At 36.4% G+C, this 23,118-nt stretch overlaps 1 protein-coding gene across 9 annotated transcripts in view; it reads left to right on the top strand.

Annotated features, from left to right (window-relative positions):
- The window catches only part of HACE1 (HECT domain and ankyrin repeat containing E3 ubiquitin protein ligase 1), a 116,621-nt gene that overhangs the window by 16,641 nt on the left and 76,862 nt on the right, over positions 1–23,118 (top strand). For 6 of the 9 annotated variants that reach the window (XM_059176992.1, XM_059176989.1, XM_059176993.1 and 3 more), the window contains 2 exons: positions 9,182–9,313; positions 19,986–20,068. In XM_059176992.1, coding sequence (XP_059032975.1) covers positions 9,182–9,313; positions 19,986–20,068 — 215 coding nt within the window. Of the gene's footprint in view, positions 1–9,181; positions 9,314–19,985; positions 20,069–23,118 lie in introns of those variants that run through there. The other 3 variants (XM_059176991.1, XM_059176996.1, XM_059176998.1) reach the window with 2 other exon arrangements.

Genomic DNA, 23,118 nt, shown 5'->3' on the forward strand with positions numbered 1-23,118 from the left:
GATGATTCTACAAAACTTATTATAGAAAAACAGTCTATGCACTCTTTATGCTTGACCAACCTTGGTGTTTTTCTCCTTTGGCCTGAATGGTATAATGTGCCTCCTCCTCTTAGAAACTATTCTGGCAACCAACATGATTCTTCCTAGTCCCAGACCACCATGAAGGAATTAATTCAACAGCTGGGCCATTGACCCCATCAGCTGAAGGAAGCTGGGATTGTGAAAATGTGTTGCTGCAGAACTGAATAGTTGTCACCAAACATGTGGGACAGTAAAGCCAATGGCTCCTGAGTTGGAAGAAGCCTTCATTGAGGAGCCAAGAGTCCCAGGATTTTTCTTACAAAAAGAGAGAACTGTTGACTGCATGCTTTCTAGGCTGGTTATTCTCCCAAAGGACTCCTTGTATTTCTTCCTTCATTTGTTTCAACAGGACTTTCTTGTATACTTACTATGTGCTAGGCACTTTGCTGTTGTGGGATAGAGCCATGAATATGGTCCTTGTTGTGCCCAAACTTAAAAGGAAGACAGGAAAGTTTTTTTTTTCTTCCAAGTCTTTATTAAAGTTCAAGTTAGTTAACATTTAGTGCATTATTGGTTTCAGGAGTAGAATTTAGTGATTCATCACTTACATAAAACATCCAGTGTTCATCACAAGTGCTCTCCTTAAAGCCCATCACCCATTTAGCATCTCCTCCCCACTCGCCCCCCTAGTTTGTTCTCTGTAGTTAAGAGTCTTTTCGATTTGCCTCCCGCCATGTTTTTATCTTACTTTTCCTTACAGGAAGACTGGTGGTTAATAGGCAGTAGTAACATGGTGTAATGAATGTCAGTATAGGAGGAGAGTCTGTGAAAGTCTAGCAGGGGACCCGTCCTCACCTAGGGCATTAGAAGAAGTATCCCAGGGACATAGCACATGGGCTGAGGCCAGAAGGACAAATGGAAGTTAGACTGGTGGGGCGCCTGGGTGGCTCAGTGGGTTAAAGCCTCTGCCTTCGGCTCAGGTCGTGATCCCAGGGTCCTGGGATTACGCCCCACATCTGGCTCTCTGCTCAGCGAGGAGCCTGCTTCCCTTCCTCTCTCTGCCCGCCTCTCTGCCTGCTTGTGATCCCTGTCTATCAAATAAATTAAAAAAAAAAAAAAAAAAAAAAGGAAGTTTGACTGGTGAAAGTGGTGGTTGTGGGGTTGGGAGAGGGGTGGGGAACAGTTTTGGTTTTACGGAATAGATTTGTGGAGGCATAGAGGTGAAAGAGAGCATTTAACTGCTGTTTAGGTATCTCGGGGGTTCATGGAGACTTCCCAAAAGTCTTTGGCATGGATAGTTATGGGGATCACTTTCCAGATCTTTAGCTTCTGGATGTGCATTTTTTCTTCAAAATGATTCATGTGGTAGAGAGCCTGCCCTTCACACTTTCACCTTCAAAATCACTCTCCTCCCACTTTTTTTTCCTTAAAGATTTTTTTTTATTTGATGAGAGAGAGAGAGAGAAAGCACAAGCAGGGGGAGCAGCAGAAGGAGAGGGAGAAGCAGGCTCTCATTTGGGCAGGGAGTCTGACGTGGTGCTCGATCCCAGGACCCTGGGATTACAACCTGAGCCAAAGGCAGACGCTTAACCAACTGAACCACCCAGGTGCCTTCTCCTACTACTTTTTGAATGAAGTACATTTTATGCTCACCCATCCTGAGTATTACTAAGTAAAGGATGGCCTGGAGATAGTGACAAGCAGAAGAACAATTCAAAGTATTGGTGTCTGCAAAGGCTGTCATTTAGCACCATAAACCACAAAATCATGGTAGGATTTCATAGACTTTTCCCTGCCTTATACATACTGCTATCAAGGGTGAGATAATTAAACTTAAATTGGTTTGTTCTAAACTTAGCAAAATTATAAAAGTGAAGCAATAGGAGCGATGGAATATTTGTTTGATGATGCTGCCTATATCATTCCCCAACGACTGTTCGGAGAATTCATTGCCTCTAACAGAGATCTGTGAGAACAAAGAAAAAGAACATCAGTAATAAATACTGAAGGCAATGTTGACTTACATTATGCAGGTGTAAAATTAGGGTGAGACATGTGTCTTACCTATCCATCTCAGGACAAGGGAGAAAATAGGCAGTGACTGCTAATGGTACTGGGTTTCTTTTTGGGGAAATGAAAATGTTTTAAAATTGGTTGTGGTGATGATTGCACAACTGTAACTATACCAAAAGCCCTAAGGTGTCTACTTCAAATAGATGGATAGTAGCATGCTACTATTGCTCTTTTTTTGATTTTTTAGTTTTAGGCATCATCAATTGACTTTATGGAAGATATGGCTATTTGCTCTCTTTTTCAGCCCCACCTCCAGGTACAAGCACATTTCTCTCACACCTTTTCTTTTTCTTTCTTTCTTTTTTTTTTTTTAAACATTTTATTTATTTATTTGACAGACAGAGATCACAAGTAGGCAGAGCAGCAGGCGGCGGGGGTGGGGTGGGGGGGTGAAGCAGGCTCCCTGCTGAGCAGAGAGCCCAGTGTGGGGCTATATCCCAGGACCCTGAGATATTACCTGAGCCAAAGGCAGAGGCTTTAACCCACTGAGCCACCCAGGCACCCCACACCTTTTCAATATAGTTGTGATTTTAATTAGATCATTTTTTTCAGTATTTTGATTTTTAAAAATTATATACATACTATTCATATTTAGGCCAAATAGTTTGCTATAGTTATTTTTATTACATACCATTTTGATTTTCATAGAGTTATAATTGCATTCTAAAAGAATTGAGATAATTGTACATTCATATATATCTGTAAGAAATAATACAGAAGAATGCTCTCTATATATTGCCCAGTTTCCTTCAGTGGTAACATTTTACAAAATGGTAGTATAATATCATAAACTGATAAAATTTTTCTTGTTGCTATTGCCCCAGTTTTACTTGTTTATTTGTACTCAGTTTTATCAGTGTGCGTGTGTATTTATAGTAAGTTCTATACATTTTTATTACCTGTGTAGGTCCATTTGTTCATTACTAAAGTTAATATTGTGAACATTTCCAAGTCTACAAAGATGTTTTATGTTGCTCTTTTGTAACTACACCTTTCCTCCCCTTCATTCCATGCCTGACCCTTGGCAACCACTAATCTGTTCTCCATTTCTAAAATTAGGTCTTTCTGAGAATGTTACATAATTGGAATCATATTGTATAGAACCTTTTACGATTGGCTTTTGTAAGTTCATCATATTCTGTGGAGATTGACCTAGGTTGTTGTATTTATCAGTAGTTTGTTCCTTTATGTTGCTGACTGGTTTTCCTTGGTGTAGATGTACCATTGTTTGTTCAACCATATGCCTGTTGAAGGACATCTGGATCATTTCCTATTTGAGGCTATCTTGAATAAAGCTGCTATAAACATAAACATTAATGTACAAAAGTTTTGTGTGGACATAAAACTTTTCATTTCTCTAGAATAAATGTCCAAGAATGCAATTGCTGGGTTGTATGGTAGTTTCATGTTTAGTTTTTTTTTCTTTCTTTAAGATATTTTATTCATTTATTTGATAGAAATCACAAGTAGGCAGAGAGGTAGGCAGAGAGAGAGAGGGGGAAGCAGGCTCCCTGCTGAGCAGAGAGCCCAATGTGGGGCTCTATCCCAGGACCCTGGGATCATGACCTGAGCCGAAGGCAGAGGCTTTAACCCACTGAGCCACCCAGGCACCCCTCATGTTTAGTTTTAAAGTGCACTGCCTAACTTTTCCAGAGTGCCTGGAACATTTTGTACCCTCAGCTGCAATATATGAGTCATCTAGTTTTTCAGCATCCTCACCAGCATTTGATGTTGTCACTCTTTTTAATTTTAGCTATAATAATACATGTATAGTTGCTAACTCATTGTGGTTTTAATTTGCGTTTGCCTAGGTGACATCTTTTCATGTGTTTTTTTGCTATCTGTGTATATTTTTTTCTTTTTTAAAGTTTTTATTTAAATTTCAGTTAGTTAATCTACAGTTTTATATTAGTTTCAGGTGTACAATGTAGTGATTCAGTGCTCATTACAACAAGTGCACTCCTTAATCCCCATCACCTGTTTAACTCATTCGCTTAGCCACCTCCCCTCTGGTTAACTTTCAGTTTGTTTCTGAGTCTGTTTCTTGGTTTGCCTCTCCCCTCTCCCTCCTCACCTTCCCCCCTTTATTTTTGTTTCTTAAATTCCACATATAAGTGAAATCATAAATATTTGTCTTTCTCTGAATGATTTATTTCACTTAGCATTGTACTTTCTAGTTCCATCTATGTCATTGCATATGGCAAGATTTCATTCTTTCTGGCTGAATAATATTCTCTCGTGTATATATATCACATCTTTATCCATTCATCAGTCGATGGACACTTAGGCTGTTTCCATAGTTTGGCTGTTGTAGATAATGCTGCTATAAATATTGTGGAGCATGTATCCCTTTGAATTAATATTTTTGTATTCTTCGAGTAATTTTGCTGTCTCTATATCTTTCTATGTGAAATGTTGTCGATTCATGTCATTTGCCCATTTTTAAATTGGATTACTTTTAAACCTTGAGCTGTGAGAGTGCTTTATAAACGAAGATACTGGTCCTTTATCAGGTATGTGATGTGTAAATATTTTCTCCTAATCTCTAGTTTGCCGTTTTAATTCTTTAAAAAAAAAAAAAGATTTTATTTATTTGAGATAGAGAGAGTGAGCGAGTGCAATGGGGAGCAGCAGGCAGAGGGAGAAGCAGACTCCCTGCTGAGCAGGGAGCCCAGTGTGTTGCTCAATCCCAGTATTCTGGGATCATGACCTGAGCTGAAGGCAGACACTCAACGGACTGAGCCATTCAGGCGCCCTTACTGTTTTAATTCTTAACAGATCTTTTATATAAAAGTTTGCAGTTTTGATGAAGGCCACTCTCAGTTTTTCCTTTTATGGATTATGCTTTTGTTACCAAGTTTAAGAACTCTCCCTAACTCCAGATCTTCAAGACTTCTTAGATCTTTTTTCTAAATTTTTATTATTTTATATTTTACATCTAAATCGGTGATATATTTTGAGCTAATATTCGTGTAAGATGTAATGCTTAAGTTGGGGTTCATTTTTTTTTTAAAGATTTTATTTATTTTATTGTCAGGGTGAAATGGAGAGAGCACAAACATTGGGAGTGGCAGGCAGTGGCAGGCACAGACTCCTCAGCAAGGAGCCTGGTACAGCACTCAATCTCAGGACCATGGGATCATGACCTGAGCCAGAGGCAGACGCTTAACCAGCTGAGTCACCCAAGCATCCTTTTTTTTGCTCAAGTCCAATTACTTGAGCACTGTTTGTTGAAAAACTATTCTTCCTGCGTGAATTTCATTTTGCATCTTTCTCAAAATCTATGGGACATAATTATATGGACTTTTTTCTGGGTTTCATGGATCTATGTGGTTGTCCCTTTGCCAATACCACACTGTCTTGATTACTGTAGATACATACTAAATAGTAAGCCTTAATATCTGGTTGAGTAATGCCTCCCATTTTATTTTTCTATATTAGGATTGTCTTAGTTATTCTGGTCTCTTTGCCAGAAATTTATAGATAGAATAAATGTATTTATATAATAAGCTTGACTATGACAAAAAAACCTTGCTGGGATATTTAATGAGATTATATTAAATGTATAGATCTGTTTGAGAATTGTTACCTTTATTGTAAACATGGTATGTTTCCTCATTTATTTAGGTCTTTGATTTCTTTTTGTAAATGAAATTTTACCTCTTGTACTGTTTACCATACAGATCTCGTGCATGTTTTAAGTATATACGTGTAGCTAAGTTTCATTTTCTTTAAAGCAATACTAAATGGTATTGTTTTTAATATCAGTTTCTGCATGTTCACTGATAGTATGTAGAAATACAATTCCTTTTTTGTGTGTTGATATTGTATTCTTGTGAACTTGTTGAACTCACTTATTAGTTCTAGGAGATTTTGGTAGATTCCTTGGGGTTTTCTATGTAGATGGTCATGTCATCTGCAAGTAGAGACAATTTTATCTTTTCCTTTCCAATCTCTTTGTCTTTGTTTTTTGTCTTATTGCAGCTTAAGATTAAAACACACGCACGCACACACACACACACACTTTTCTGAGTACTTATCAATTTGTTGTGAAGCTTTCCCTGAGTTTTGTAAATATCCTCATGATAAGTATTCAGTGTCTTTCATCTTCTTGATTAACTTTAAAGGAGTCTTTTATGGAGACTTCTGTCCTCTCTAAGCTGGTTTGGGAGATTTCTAGGCTTCCTTCACAGTTGTTTGGCATGTCTCTTCACCATCATTCTGGAGATTCCTTTTACCTTTCTCTTGTTTCAGATTCTTTTTTTATATGGATTCTCTGTCTTTGCAGATAACTATTCTGTCACTTTGCTGAAACACATTTTCTAGTAGTTAACTGAGAAATAGTTAATGGAAAATAAATTTGTTGATACTTTGCATTACTTTAATTTTTTTTTTTTTTAAAGATTTTATTTATTTATTTGAGAGAGATTTATGAGAGAAAGAGTTTGCATGGGGTGGGAGAAGGGCAGAGGAGTAGAGAGAGAGCCTTTTTTTTTTTTTTTAAGATTTTATTTATTTGACAGAGAGGGAGAGAGCATTAGCAGGGCTGGGGAAGCAGGCAGAGGGAGAGGGGGAAGCAGGATCCTAGATGAGCAGGGAGCCCAATGCCCAATGCAGGGCTCCATCTGAGGACCCTTGGGGTTATGACCTGGGCCACACAGGTGCCTGAAGGAGAGAGACTCTTATACAGACTCCTCACTGAGCACAGAGAGTGATGTGGGGCTGGATCTCTCAACTCTGAGATCAGGACCCAAGCCAAAACCAAGAGTCAGACGTTTAACCAACGGTACCACCCAGGCACCCCACCATTTAAATTCTTGACTCTAGAAACTTAGTGAACCACTTTGTCTTTAGAGTTTTAGAATTTCAGGATTATAGGTCTGGGTTTGGTTTAATTATATCCGTTTGGCTGGGTAATACTGAGGCATTATCATCCTGGAAACTTATGTAATGGGAACTCAGGAAAATTTTCATAAAATACTTTGATAATTTCACTCCTCTATTTTCCCTGTTCTCTCCTTTTTGGGTTCCTGTTATTTGAATATTGGACCTCTTGGGCTAATCTTTTAATTTTCTTAACTTTCTTGTTTTTCTACTTTTGTCTTTTTGTGCTTCATGGGAGGTTTCCTCTATGTTATCTTCTAAGTCTGTTGAGTTTGCATGTTTCTATCACAATATTAATTTCCAGAAGTTTGTTTTTCATTGTCCTTTAAAAAAAATCCTGTTCTTGTTTGAAGGATGCAGTCAGTATGTTTTCTTTCTGAGAGTATTAAATACAGCTTCTTCTTTTTTTTTTTTTTTTAGATTTTATTTATTTATTTGACAGAGACAAAGCAAGAGGGGAGGTAACAGGAAGGGAGAAACAGGTTTCCCGCTGAGGAGGGAGCCCAATGTGGAGCTCTATGTGGGGCTTGATCCAAGGACCCTGGGATCTTGACTGGAGCCTAAGGCAGATGCTTAATGACTAAGACACCCAGGCGCCCTAGCTTTTTTTTTTAAAGGTTTTTTTGTTTGTTTGTTTTGTTTTGTTTTTTAAAATATTAATGGTTCTTTGTCTGCTCTTTGTATGGTTTTGTTTTGTTTTGTTTTTTTTTTTTTTGTATTTTTGTCTTTCAAACCCCCATTTGAATGAATGAGGTTTATTCACCATGGACTTCAGCATAGGGTAATCTCTAGGGCATTTGCCTTTAGGATCCTTCCTGATAGCAATTTCTTTCTTTCTTTTTTTTTTTTTTTTTAAAGATTTTATTTATTTATTTGACAGAGATCACAAGTAGGCAGAGAGGCAGGCAGAGAGAAGGGGGAAGTGGGGAGCAGGCTCCATGCTCTATGACCTGAGCGGAAGGCAGAGGCTTTAACCCGCTGAACCACCCAGGCGCCCCATGATAGCAATTTCTTTAGGCATTTATTCTCAAACTGGTTAGATTCTTCAGGGTAAACTCTAACAATTGCCCGGAGGGAGTTAGCATTCTGGATCTTAGGTAGGGGAGAATTCTTTGGGATTTCAGTATTTGGTATATAAAATTGACCTGCCTCCCTTTTTCAATGTGATATTCTTGCTTCATTGTGCTTGGTGTCACCTGTGTAGAGATTGTTTTCAAGTCTCTTGGGTTCTCTTAGATTGAGAAGGGGCAGTTATTGGCCTGGAAGAGTTGGGGAGGGTTGGGGATATAAGGGTCTAAATCCACCAGTTCATCCCTACTTAAAGATCCTTGGCTTTTTCTATTACTGGTTTAGGATTCAGATTTTGGTTCTGACCAATCAGAACTTGGTCAGTTCTTTTACTGACTTTTTAACTTGCAAAACTTTTTGCTAGTTTTTTAGCAAAAGCTTTTAACTTGCAAAACTTGTTGCTTTTGCAAGTTAAAGCTTTTAACTTGCAAAACTTGTTGCTATTATAATCTTGTTTTTCTTTATTGTAATGGGTCTGTCTTTGAAGAAAAGGTATTCTTTATTGTCCTTTCGGTGGTGTTTGGAGAAGAAATAGAAGTTGATGCATGTGTTTAAGCTGCCATTTTAAAACAAGTTTCATGACATATTTTTTAACAGAAAACAATCAATTGAAAAAATGCATGGGTAGCATAGTCCAAAGTTTTAACATTGATTATCTTTGAGTGGTAGAGTTTTAAGTATTTTATCCTCCCTATGTATTATTATTTATGTATGATAATGAGTTACTTGGAAAATGCAAGAAGAAGAGAATATGATGTCTATTGTGTTAATGACCTCTTTACTAATACTTGCTTCTGGGGAAGGAAAGGTATCCAGTACCTTTTCTTTAGAGACAAGCTGTGCTTAGAGTCCAGGATCATCTAGGAAGCAGGGTATTTGGTGATCCTAAGTATAGGATATTTAACTGTGTGATCCATGAAATGCTTGCTTTTGAAGTACATGGTGGTGTAACCTACATGTTGATGCATGTTTTTCCCCATATAAAAAATAGGAAAAATATAGGAAAATATATGGGCTTTTATTTTAATCTTTAGTCTGTGTATCATGCTCACATTTGAGAAATAATGACATTATTTATCTGCTGTTTTTATGAAAAACTCCATGCATAAATGTTAAGTAACTAAATGCTGTACAGATTCACTGGCTGGCTGTGAATGGACGGACAGAACTACTCCATGACCTTGTACAACACGTCAGTGACGTCGATGTTGAGGATGCGATGGGACAGACAGCACTGCATGTGGCCTGCCAGAATGGTCACAAGACGGTAAATTCAGCCATGAGGACTTTCAATTGCATGTATTTGTTTTTGAAAATTTTGAATTCGTGAAAAGATTTTCACTGTGCGTAATTGGGAACATGAAGCATCGCAGCAAAATCTTAAAACATTTTCTGCATCATATGGACTTATTAAATATATATTCTTTGTGGATAAAAGGAATAGAAAATAGTGCTTTTAAATCTGTTTAAAGTATTTGGATTTCAAATTTATTTGTAATTCATAGATTTTGATAGCTGAATATACTAAAATTTTAAATGTATGTTCACATGTAATTCTAACTAGCAATGTTCTTTTTTTTTTTTTTAAAGATTTTATTTATTTATTTGACAGAGATCACAAGCAGGTAGAGAGGCAGGCAGAGAGAGAGAGGAGGAAGCAGGCTCCCTGCCGAGCAGAGAGCCCGATGTGGGACTCGATCTCAGGACTCTGAGATCATGAACTGAGCCGAAGGCAGAGGCTTAACCCTTTGAGCCACCCAGGCGCCCCTAAGTAGCAGTATTCTTATTCTCAATCTTATTGTCACATAACTTTTTTGTATTTTATTTTTTACCATTAAGCCTCAATTACTGGGATTAGATAGTAAGAAAGTGAGCACTGACATTGCTTAAATATTTCAGCTTGGATTATCATATTTTTCTTTTGTCTTAGAATATGATGTAAGACTAGAGTGCTGGGTTTTTTCTTCCTTACTTAGATATCTAAAATCATGCATTTGTTTTATGTTAGTACTTTCCTGTTACTTCCATGTACAAACATTTAACTTTAAAAGTTGCTAATAGGGGACGCCTGGGTGGCTCAGCTGGTTAAGCGGCTGCCTTCTGCTCAGGTCATGGTCCCAGTGTCCTGGGATCGAGTCCCGCATCAGGTTCCTTGCTCAGCTGGGAGCCTGCTTCTCCCTCTGCCTTTGCTTACCACTCTGTCTGCTTGTGCTCACTCTCGCTCCTCTCTCTCTGACAAATAAATAAATAAAATCTTAAAAAAAAAAAGTTGCTAATAGTTTTTCTTTTATTAGGAGACTGCTGTCTTATATAAAAATTGTTAGATTAAAATTTAAAATCTGCTTTGTTATAGTTTCCTATCCTGGTTACTTTTGAATTTTTTTTTCACATTTAACATTGTTGATAAGAGAAATTTATTTACTTGTTAACCATAACAGTAACAACAAAAAACAGCCAGAAACAAAAAATCATCACCAATAACTGCAAAGATAAAAAAATTTGTATTTAATATGTTTTTTTTTTTTAAGATTTTATTTATTTGACAGAGAGAGGGAGAGCACAAGCAGTTGGAGCAGCAGGCAAAGGGAGAGGGAAAAACAGGCTCTCCACTGAGCAGGGAGCACCAGGCAATGTCAGGGCTCAATGTAGGGCTTGAGCCTAGGACCTTGGGATCATGACCTAAACCAAAGGCAGAGCTTAACCTACTGAGCCATCCAGGCACTCAGTATGTATTATTTGGACACACTCTCTCTGAGTCTTATCTTCCTGTTGTGAGAATTCCTACTGCAGTCTTGATTTTCATTTCTGCAAATACTTTTTTCCTAATCTGGGTTTAGGATGTAAGATGCTAGATGTTTAGGTGGCTTTATGTATGACTATAATTCACAGAGTATTGTACTTCTTTAGGATAGTGAGGCCAAGAGTAACATTGTCTTATGTTTAATGTGTTGGATAAGAGGAGGAATATAGATTTTTTTTCCTTTCCTGGAATTTCTTCTGAATACTAGTTCATTTTTATTTTTATTTTTATTTTTATTTTTGTCTTTCATCATCTGAAAAGTAACCCAGTGTTTTGAAGGAGTATTTCCTTCTCACTAGTTTTTACTTTCCGAGAGTCAGCACTATTAATTTAAAAAGTATTCTGTGTGAAAAAAAATTTATCTGAAATGTCTTAATCTTGAATGGCCCAGGCTTTAAACAATGGTTTCGTATTAGCAATACTAATAACAATACTGCTTGTAGTTGTTATAGGACAGAAAAGCACACACTTCAATATAGAAGAGTAGAGTGTCCTATACTAAGATTATAAACCCTACCTGTTGCTAAAGAGCTATTGTACAAAAAGCTGGGATACAGATCAGAAGTGATCTACAAAAGCTATTTTTAGCTGCCTTGAGCCAATGAAGAAATAAGAATTACTAAGAAAACCCTATTTCAAAACATGTGCATTACAGGCTGCATTAAAAATTTAGAATTGCCTTCTGAAGTTATTGAAGAATAGTTAGTATGAGTATAATATAGTCCATATGGTTTACAACCCAAAGCAGGTGTGGTGAAGTAAGGGAGAATTCCTCATACTCAAATGCCTTTGAAGAATTATATTCTCAGAAGATTTATAAGGGGGCCTGACTTCACTGTGATGATGAGTTTCACAGAGATTTTGCAGATATAGTAGAGGAGGAAGGGTACTAAAAGCCATGTTGACTTGTGGTTGATTGTATTGGTGAGTGGGATTCCATTCTATTATAGTTGATCAATTTTAGTTATCTGCAAGGATCATGAACAGATAAAGAGTATGTTTAGTGTTTTATGAATCATTTTATGCATCTTTAATTCTTCCTCAAGGCAAGAAGGAATCTTGAAAAAACTAGTCTTTTAGCTTCCAGGCTGAATTATACCCCTAAAAATCTTTGTTCGTAGTTGTGTTAATATCACCCATGTCTTACAATTACTTCTGTATTTCTGGGACATGTTCAAATCTCAGTGGATGAGCATATGATATAAATTATTACAGGGTAGGGATTATTGATTTTTGTTAACTCTTTGTATATCTTTCCATAAGTTGAACACTGAGTTCAAAATGCTTTGTCTGTTATCCTGCTGACTTAACTTTAGCAGCAAGTAAAAACGGCCTTTTCATTGTCTCAAAGTAGTCAGTTCATGTATAAATTCATTAAAAGGTGTTTAAAACTTGGCTCCATGTAGATATATAGCAGTGCATATAGGCTTCAAGGTTTATTTTTAAGCTTAAATCTTGCATATTGATTATATATTTTTTACAAAATAAAATAGGAAACTTTCAGGGGAGAAAAAAACTCCATTTAAAAAATATTTTTAAAAGAAGAGCGTGTGGGTGGCAGTCGGTTAAGCATCTGACTTTAGCTCAGGTCATGATCTCACCATCCTGGGATTAAGCCCAGTGTAGTTGGGCTCCCTGAACAGGAGGGACTCTGCTTGTCCCTCTCCTCCCTCTGCTCCTGCCCTGCCCTTGTTCTTTCTGTCTCTCTGAAATAAATAAAAAATCTTAAAATATTTTTAAAAGGTATTAGTAGCACTTTTCAAATTAAAGAAATACGATAAATCCTCTGAAATTTACTTTCTAATCTCACTTCATAGTAAATCTAAGGACTGCATGAAAAGATTTTTGATCAACTGGCTAAGACCCCTAAAGCTTTGTAGAATTTGTAATTGAATTTTTGCTTTGATAGCAAGAGTGCTGTTCAGATTTACATTATTTTTTTAAAAGGCAAAGATTTAGAAGATAAATTCCATTTTGTTATAACTAAGAAATTGAATAATCTTTGCTGATTTCATATAGATGTTCTCATATAGATTTCATATAGATGCATTGGTTTTATTAGAGGTAAACCAAGATAAAGGCCTTATTTAAAGGAATTGTTTGGGTTGTTGAGAATGAATTTTGACCATTTCTTGTCCTTGCAATGTAATAGTACTATGGGTTTTTTGGCTTTTGTTGGGAGTGGGGAGAGAGTTGGGAGGGGCAGAGGGAGAAGAGAGAGAATCTTGAGCAGCCTGCATGCCTAGTACAGAGCCCAACACTGGCTGGATCTAACAACCCTGAGATCATGACCTGAACCAAAGTTAAGAGTTGGACCCTTAACCAACTGGGCCATCCAGGTGCCCCAGTAGATTTTAAACTACTCTGTTCCTGTTTAAAAATGATCAGATGAAAGAAATGAGCTTAACAACTTCTCAGTAATTTAATTTTTTGTAATTTTCCTTAGGTCAGCTCTTATTAGCTTTCAATAGCAAAATAATGGTTTATCTTGGGATATTGATTTTAAAAATCATTTCAGAGTTTGGTTATTCAGCTGGGCTATTATACAGTCTTTGGCAAATTTTTTTTCCCCCTGCCCTTACCTCCCCCCTTTGGTATATTCTGTTCACTGTTTATGTAATTAAAGTGTTGTGAACACTCTGGAAGATACTTAAGAGCAATAATCACATTGGTACCCTTCCTTCCTTCCTTCCTTCCTTCCTTCCTTCTATCATTATTAAGGTGTATGATGTAATTTTGCAGGGAAAGTACAGAGAGCACTATCCTGGTCCCTTAATTTGTTTAGCCTGTGCAGTGAACTAGGACCAGTGTGTTACTTGATTTTTTTTTTAATAAAAATTTGATTTATTAGCATATTTGCAATTTTTGTGTTACTTGATTTTTGATCTCATTTTTAGAAAGTATGGTAAAACCTAATATTATTCTACTTGGATATAATTGACTCCAATTTTTTTGGCCATAAACTGAGTTACTTTTTGGTGACTTTTTTCTTTTTTATTCGTTCTTTAAGATTTATTATTGTGTTAAATTGCCACAGACAGTTGGTTATTGTTTTTGTAGAATAACTTGGATTAAAAACCCTAGTGACTGTCAAATGGTTTTGTCACAATTTATATTTATGAGAGTACACAGCGGAATTAGTTTATGAACTAATTTCACTTCACTTAAAAAATAAATTTTATTTTTATCAGAATAAACTTTATGTTGCTGAATTTATATAGCTAACTATGAAGCTTCACAAACAATATAAAATGACAGTTGAATCCTGGTTAGAATAGATTTAAGCTTCTGAAACTTAAAAGCGTTGTTTGACACTGGTATTATATAGACTGTCTTTGATAGAACTGACTGCATGTTTTACTGAAGTTGTAGGCTTGGTAAGGAATAGTGCTTACCTACGTTCCGTCAGCTCTCCCTGGTACCTTTTAGCTAACTTTCAAGCTTTTCATTCAGAGAATTACGGGAGAACCATGCAAACTTAATTGAAAGCTTTTGCAAAAACATTCATTGGATTCAGCCTTGAGGCACAAAGGTAGATAGACTAACATTTTGGATTGTATTTTTAGGTTCAGAGTTCTAATGTTGGAATTCTTCTTTAATCACTTCTGGGAAATGTGACCTAAAATAGTTCTGTTACTACAATTTTCAAACACAATTGGATAATCATTTTTACTACATGTTACATAATCAAAGTTTTGAAAGGTTTAGGTGGACAGGTTTCTATTGAAAAATCTATATAAACCTGTCATTGGTTAGTGAGTTGGCCATGTTTCTTAGTGGATAAGTAATTTGTGCATTGCTGTCAAGTTGTATCATCAGAATTATTCTTACTAAGAGGTAAAGATGCTGTTTTGGTTGTTTTGTCTTTTAGGAAATAGAAATATCACAGCTCAGATTTTTGCTTACAATTTTAATATTGAACATCTATTCCTTTTTACTTTGATCAGTATTATTTAGAGTTGACATTGATAAAGTAGAGCTGCCTTGGATTTCTTGCTTTGTAATTTTTCAGTGTATTGGGCACAGGTGGTCTTGGTTAGTCACTGCCTTCAATTAAATGACTTTTGAGATTGACCCGAACATTAGCTTTGTGCATTAGTTTTCCACTCAGAATATTGTTTTATCACTTGAAAGGTCATGAAGTCTGTTGAAAGTGTGTTGTTTCTTCTCAAGGATTTCTTGAAGCCTTTTGAAAATCTCCGTTCAATGCTTTTCTTTCAGGAATCTTTACTAGCAGTTTCTTATACTGTAAGAAGAAAAGAGCCTCCCCCCACTTGTAGATTACCTAGGAATAAGAGAATAGTTTATTTTTTGTTGTTTTTGTTTTTTTGCTGGGGGAGTATTGGACAGTTTCCTACTTTAAAAGTAGAATATCAGTTGCCTCCCAGGATTTATTAAATTTACTAGCATAGTGTCCAGGTACATGTTAAGGTTACTCGTATTATTATATCATTATGTATTTTAAACAACTATATAATATTTGTAAATGCATAGTATGTTTTGTTAATAATTTATTTCTGCTTCTGGGACAACTGGCTGGCTCGATCAGTGAAGTATGCTACTCTTTTTTTAAAAATTTTTTTTTTAAGATTTTATTTATTTATTTGACAGAGAGAGATCACAAGTAGGCAGACAGAGAGAGAGAGGAGGAAGCAGGCTCCCTGCTGAGCAGAGCCCGATGCGGGACTCGATCCCAGGACCCTGAGATCATGACCTGAGCCGAAGGCAGCGGCTTAACCCACTGACTTTTTTTTTTTAATTTTTATTTTTTAAATAAGATTTTTAGATATTTCACAGAGAGAGAAACACAGCAAGAGAGGGAACACAAGCAGGGGGAGTGGGAGAGAGAGAAGCAGGTTTCCAGTTGAGCAGGGAGCCCGATGTGGGGCTCAATTCCAGGACCCTAGGATCATGACTGAATGGAAGTCAGACACTTAACGACTGAGCCACCCAGGCACCCCAGTATGCAACTCTTGATCTAGCTGTTGTGAGTTCAGGGCCCATGTTGTGTGTAGAGATTACTTAAAAAAACTAAAGTCTTTAAGATAATAATAGCAACAATAATAATAATTTATTTTGCTTCTTTGTGAATTGCTTGGTTTTAGTTGCATATTAATATATATTTTCAATGTATATATTGCTTTCATGTCTCCTGAGCCTTTTGAATTGTGGCTTTTTGTCTAATTTCTACAATAACTAATGAACGTTATTGCTGCTGTCCTTCTCATTCTTGTTTTGGGCCATATAGACACAGCTTTTTTTTTTTTTTAAGATTTTATTTATTTATTTGACAGAGACAGAGAGGGAACAAGGAGTAGGAGAAGTAGGAGAGGGAGAAGCAGGTTTCCCACTGAGCAGGGACCTCATGTGGGGTTTGATCCTGAACTGAAGGCAAATGCTTAACAACTGAGCCACCCAGGCAACTGTAAACACAGCTTCTAGGTCAAAACTCGGAAAGAAGATGAAAGAAAGAAAGAAGCCATGATCAAAAGGCTCAAGTAGGCCTTGTCTTATAAAATAATGACCTAAATGCTTATTTTTCTTATATTTGAAAGATGTGCTTGACCACTTGTTCCTCAGTTTAAAGGAGTTCTATAGCTGATAAAATTTTATGTAAATGTTTCTATTCCTCTTGGATTAGAAGTGAATTCCAATAGTAATGCATAAATACTCTATCTTAAAATATTTTACTTTTACCAGAATCTTTGCAGTAAACATGGTAGCCCCTTAAACGACCTTTTTTTGTCCAGTCATGAACACCAGGCAACAATTTTCAGCTCTTAGTTTTCCTTCTGGTATCTGTTTCCAAATAATATGCTTTTGTTGCTCTTCCTCAACTTTCAGATGACACTGAATCATTTCTTGTCCTGCTGAGTGAGGACTTAACTCATTTAAATCCTCTTCCCATGCCTTCTTCCCCATTTCTAAAATTGAATTGTAAATTTTGACAGAAAAGATTAGGTGTATATATAGTTAGGTAATTATTGTTTAATTATTGTTTACTGAGTCAAGTAATGAATTATAATAACATTTTCTGTCTAGGGTGACTATTTTTCTTAAAGTTAATAATTGGCTGTGTTCCATTTTCTTTTTATGAATTAGTAATTCTTCCCATATGCTCCTACAGAATCAGAATATCACGGGACTATTTTCTACAAAGACAAATTGATTAGATAATATCAGGTCCAATTTTTTTTAACTTAGGAATTTCTTAGTTTCTCCTGTGTTCAATGCCCAATAATCTGGGTTCCATATCGTCTATATTTTGATGTATTCCTTTGTTTAGTAGCTTCTTGAGAAAAGCTACACTGGATGTAATTTTTTTTTTTAGATTATTTATTTATTTATTTGACAGAGATCACAAGTAGTCAGAGAGGCAGGCAGAGAAAGGAAGGGAAGCAGGCTCCCCGCTGAGCAGAAAGCCCAATGCAGGGATCCATCCCAGGACCCCGGGTTCATGACCTGAGCAGAAGGCAGAGGCTTCAATCCACTGAGCCACACAGGCGCCCCTAATTTTTTTTTTAATATTACATAGCTAAGCATGTTTTTAATTTAAAACCATGTATTTGAATGATAGTGTGGTTGGCTATAGTTTTACATTGGAAGTCATTTACCTTACAATTTTGAAGGCATTTAATGTTTTAAATTTCACTGTGGTGTTGAGAAGTTTTGTGCTAATCCCATATATGTTTATCTGGAATCTTCTATTCCCAGTATTATGAAATTTCACTTCGATGTGCCTTGTTCAAAGCCTTTTAATTTATTATACCAGACAGTTTTTGAGCCTTTTCAGTCTGGCACTGCATGTCTTTCAGTTACAAAATTTTTTGGTATTATTTCTTGATTACTTCCCTTTGGTCTACCACCCCCTTCATTTTCTTTGTTCTTGATTTCTACAGTGTCTCCCTGGATTGATCTACTAACTTCCTGTTCTTCCTGTTTTCTTTGTCTCTTTGTTTTAGTTTCTTTCTTGTGGAGTTTTCAACATTGTCTTTCTAAACTTCTGTTGAATTTGTGGAGTGCCTGGCTGGCTCAGAAAGATACATGTGACTCTTTTTCTTGGGGTTGTGAGTTGAAGCCTCATGTTGGTTGTGGAGATTATTTAAATAAATAAATAAAAATAAACTTAAAAATATTTTTAAACTCCTATTGAATTTTTGCTTCTTCCATCACATTTTTGATTTCTTATTCTTTGAATATTTTTCTCCCAGAATCTTATTCTTGTCCTATGGATATAATATCTTCTGTTTCAGGGTAATGTCTTTTCTAAATTTTGTTTTTTTTTTCTTTAGTTCCCTTTATTATCTTTATTTTTCTGACTTCCATTTTCTTCTTGTTCTGGCTTTTGTTTTTCAGGTTAGAGACCTGCTTTTAGTCAAGTTAGTTGTCTCTTAAATATTGTCTGTCCATTTGTAATATAGTGATGAGGCACTAAAATGTTGGCTGAAAGTATCATGTACATGGGCTGGGTTTGTCTGACATCACAGAATGCTATGGTTTCTCAGTCTTGCCACTATTGATGTTTTGGAACTGAAAATTCTTTCTTATGGGGGCTCTCTGTAGATTGTAGGATGTTTAGACCTATCCCTGACCTCTGCCCATTAGCTGCCAGTTGCACACGCTTCCCCAGTCATGGAAAAGAAAATCTCCAAGCATTGCCAGGTGTCCCCTAGGGGTGACTGGGCTATTTCATGGCCACTCTGTAATGCCAGTATTTGTAGGTATCTTCTCTGGTGCCAGTCTGCAGAGGAGGCTTTCAGTCTAGCTTGACTACTGGATTTCTGGGAGTCTAGTGGAATGTAGGGGCTGGAAGTTTTTACTTAATTGTGTTCTTCATGGCTCCTGTTCTCTGCTTTACCTATGTATCTTGCCTGTCAGTCTTGAGCCTCCCTATTCACTTTGTCCAGACAATAAATCTCTCTATTTTGAGACAGTGTAGGGAGAGATAGTGGCTAACTGTATGTATGGGGAGGAAGGGTCCTGTGGTAAGGTCCAGGTGTTTCTTTTGTAGGATTTTGCTACAATTCCTGTTCAGAACTCTGTGTAACTGTTCCTATCTTCCAAGGTACTTGGTACTCCCAACTCCTGTGTTTTGTATGTGTGTTCGACAGGGAGAATTTGGTGGTTTGTTGGAATCCACGTTTGCAGGTGCTTAGACTTAAGTTGCCTTTGATCTGCTAAGTCGGCTTCTATTCCTCCACTTGCTTGCCACTTTCCCGAAACTTACTGACTTGTGTAGCATGCGGTTGTGTTCTTTCCTATTCTTCCTTGGGAGTTTATAGTCTTACTATTTTACTGACCTTGTACTAGGTCTTAGAGCTATAATGAACGTGTGTGTTCAGTCTAAAGGTAATATTAAATAAACAGTGTAATTCCAAAAACTTTTAGGTAGTGGCAAGAAACCCAAATGAAGATCAAAAGAATAAAACCAGAAGAGTTTCTTTTTTTTCTTTTTAAGTTTTCAGGCGATCCACATTCTATATCTAGTTACCGAATTATGTGTTTTTAAGATTTTACATTAACTTGCTCTTTCTTAGTATAACTCAGATGATTGCAGAAGTAGAGCTTAACAGAATATGTATGAATGAGACTGGCAGAGAAAGAGTATTGGTTACTGTTAATAGCAAAAGGACTTCTTAGCTTTTTAACATTTTGAACTTTAATAATTATGTTTAGTAATTGTTTGAGTTTAAGAAAGTGATAATTCTGGTACCTGTTTTTTGTTTTTAGAGGCAAAAATTCTGGTTTCTAAAACAAATATCTAGAGTAGCACTGTCAATTTCACTAACCATATGTGGCTATTTAAACTTAATTATTATAAAAAAAAATAAAAAATTCAGTTCCTCAGTTATTCTAGCCATTTTTCAAGTCTTTGGTAGCTACATGTGTCAGCAATGTTCTAGAGCCTTTCTGGGTTAACATAAGTTATATTGCATTGGTAATTCCACATATATTGTTTCAAAAGGACTAACCAAAAAGTTGAGGTAGTTAAGCTATCATAATTATCATGTTCCGACTTATTCTACTTTAAAATTTCAGGTAGTGGCAAGAGCATTTCTTATACCTGTTTAAATTGTGATAATTGTGTCTTTGTTTGACTTCTCTGGCTTTACTTTTTAATTGTTTCTTTTCCCTCCAGACAGTGCAGTGCTTGCTAGACAGCGGTGCTGATATTAACAGACCAAATGTATCTGGAGCTACTCCATTGTATTTTGCTTGCAGGTAGGATATTTTATATTTGCTGATGCTCTCATTAATGTACTTATTACATTTCCAAAGACAAGCATTTTTGTATATTTTCTGAAGTTCTCGTTTTCCCACAAATGCTGTGCTTACTGAACTGCACAAGTAAAAGCGTTTTCTATTATATTGCCAGTGTTTTTATGTGGTGTAGGTGGGAGCTTTTGATTTACTTGATTATTTAAATTTTAGACTAATTAATAAATAATGAAAAAAGATTCCTCTATAATTCAGTAATTTCCATAGTTTTCTTTGTTAAGTACTAGATCTATTCCAGAGGGATGAGCTATTAAAGTATGTGTTGGATCAGAGAGCCATGTCTTTGCTTTCTATGGAGTTGTAACTTAAAAAAAAAAAAATCTTTGAATTTGTCTTGTTAGATATTAAATTGTGCATTAAGTTATTTTTGTACTTCTATTTTGGTTCATTTTCTTGAAGCGTACATTTTGTTCATTTGTTCATTCATGTAATAAGCAAATGTTTAGTTAGCACTCATTGTGTGCCATATATTAGAGTATTAGTGATATAGTAATAAATCTAAGTCCTTAAGGAGCTAACAACATAACAATTACACACATATTCCACCCTGTACCTACATACCCACATACATACATACTATGTTATAAAAATGTAGTTTCTTTTTTTTTTTTTTTTTAAGATTTTATTTATTATTTGTTTGACAGAGAGAGACACAGGGAGAGAAGGAACACAAGCAGGGGGAGTGAGAGAGGGAGAACCAGGCTTCCTGCCGACCAGGGAGCCTGATGCGGGGCTTGATCCCAGGACCATGGGATCATGACCTGAGCCAAAGGCAGATGCTTAACGACTGAGCCACTCAGGCCCCCTAAATGGAGTTTCCAATTAGAACCAGTTTACAGTAAACCAGTGTTTCTTGTCTTTGGTTTATTTAGATTATATGAAGTACAGTATTTATTTAGGCTCTTAAATGCAGATATGGAGTTATCCAGAAAGTTCCTCTTTTCTTACCCTTTTTTCTGTTACATATCATTTTACTGGATGTTTGTTTTATTATTTTTTAAATTATTATTATTATTTTTAAAAAGATTTTATTTATTTATTTGACAGACAGAGTTTTCATGTAGACAGAGAGAGAGAGAGTGGGAAGCAGGCTCACTGCTGAGCAGAGAGCCCGATTCGGGGCTTGATCCCAGGACCCTGAGATCATGACCTGAGCCATAGGCAGAGGCTTTAACCCACCGAGCCACCCAGGCACCCCTGGATGTTTGTTTTAGACTGAAAGACCTACTTTTGTTCTTGTTTAGCTTTTCTTTAGAGTCTCTGATGTTGCTTTTATCAGACTGATTCAAATCATCATTGATGACCTTGAGTTAGAATACAAGGACTTTCAAATCTCTGGACTTCTATATGCTATCTGAATCCAGCCATTTTCTTAAAGTATATTTATGTTTTGGTTGCTTGGCGAGCAAACCAGTTCTTTCCATGGCATCCTGAATTTATGAACAATGTCATTGTTTAATTCCCTGAAATTATATCCTATCTTGAGGCGTTATCTCTAATCAGTCCTTTCTTTGAAGCTTCAGATTTGATGGCCACCTGCCTGATTTACATCATCACTCGCAAGTCATACAAAATCTCAGATGTCAACATGTCCAAAACAAAGCTTCTGATTTTCCTTCTCAAATCTTTCGTTTGCCTTTTCTCATCTCAGTCATTGGAACTGTTGTCCTTTCAGTTGTTTAAACAGAAACTAGATCATTATTTTTTATTACTCTCTCTGTCTCTCTTTGACCCTGAACTTGGAATTTATTAGTTAGTTCTATAATTTCTACCTTCAGAATATATTCTGAATCTCTTCTCCAGCTCACTGAAGTGACTTTAGTTAATGTTGTTAGCGCTTGTCTAGACTGCTGTAGTCGTCTCTTAACTGGTCTGTCTGATTTCTCTGTTGTTTCCTTCCCATCTGTCTTTTCCTCAGCAGCCAGAGGGATCTATTTTAAAAAAAAAAAAAAAAAAAGGAATCGGCTTGGGGTGCTTGAGTGACTCAGCCAGTTGATTTAACTCTTGATTTCAGCTCAGGTCATGGTCCCAAGGTTGTGGGAAGGAGTCCTGAGCCAGGCTCCGTGCTCAGCAGGGAGTCTGCATAGGCTTCTTTCTTTCTCTCCATTTGCCTCCCCACCCTTTTCAAGATAAATCTTTAAAAAAAAGATCAGCTTTTGTCACTGTGTTTACACTTTGTCTTTAAAACTTCTCAGTGTCTGTGCATCATTTCAAATAAAATACAGGCTCTTCCTTTGCCTATGAGACCTGCATGGTCTGACCCCAGCTTTCGTCACTGTGCTTCTGTCACATTGGCTCTCTCTGAGTTCACCAACTGCAAGGGACTCTTTCCAGCCGGCTTTCTGCATACTGTTTTCCCTGAAATGCTCTTAACTTGGCTTTTTATGTGGCTGACTCTTTATGTTGCTGCTTAACTGTTACTTTTTAGGAAGGTAGTTCTTAACCAGTCTGAGTAGGCCTCCCCCCAAATTTTCTTTCACAGAAGCATCACAGTCTTTTTTTTTTTTTTTTGAAGTAGTCTCACACCCATCCTGGAACCAGCACAGGGTTTGACCTTACGACCCTGAAATCAAGACCTGAGCTTAAGATAAAGAGTCCCACACTTAAGCTTAATGGACTGAGCCACCCAGGTGCACAAGCACTTGTATTTTGTAATTGTTATTTACTTGTTTATAGTTATCTCTCCTACTAGACTGAAAGCTCAATAAAAGCAAGAATTTTATTCACCACTTTGTATTCAATGTGTGGTTACAGTGCTTTGCATTTAGATGCTTAGTAAATGTTTTTGAATGAATTAATTGCTATAATTACATGTTTGAGAAAAATCTATAACAATGGCATGTTAAATATAGGTATATTAGTGTTATGCAGAACGTGGATAGTCTTATAGTTATGGCATAGAGGTATGATAAAAGAGTCTTTTAGAAGTACTTTCTGTTAGTATATGCCCATCATTAACTTTAATTTTTAAAAAAATTTATTTATTTGATAGC

Source organism: Mustela lutreola, chromosome 6 (genome assembly GCF_030435805.1).
Source record: "Mustela lutreola isolate mMusLut2 chromosome 6, mMusLut2.pri, whole genome shotgun sequence".
In the NCBI taxonomy this organism is placed as follows: domain Eukaryota; kingdom Metazoa; phylum Chordata; class Mammalia; order Carnivora; family Mustelidae; genus Mustela; species Mustela lutreola.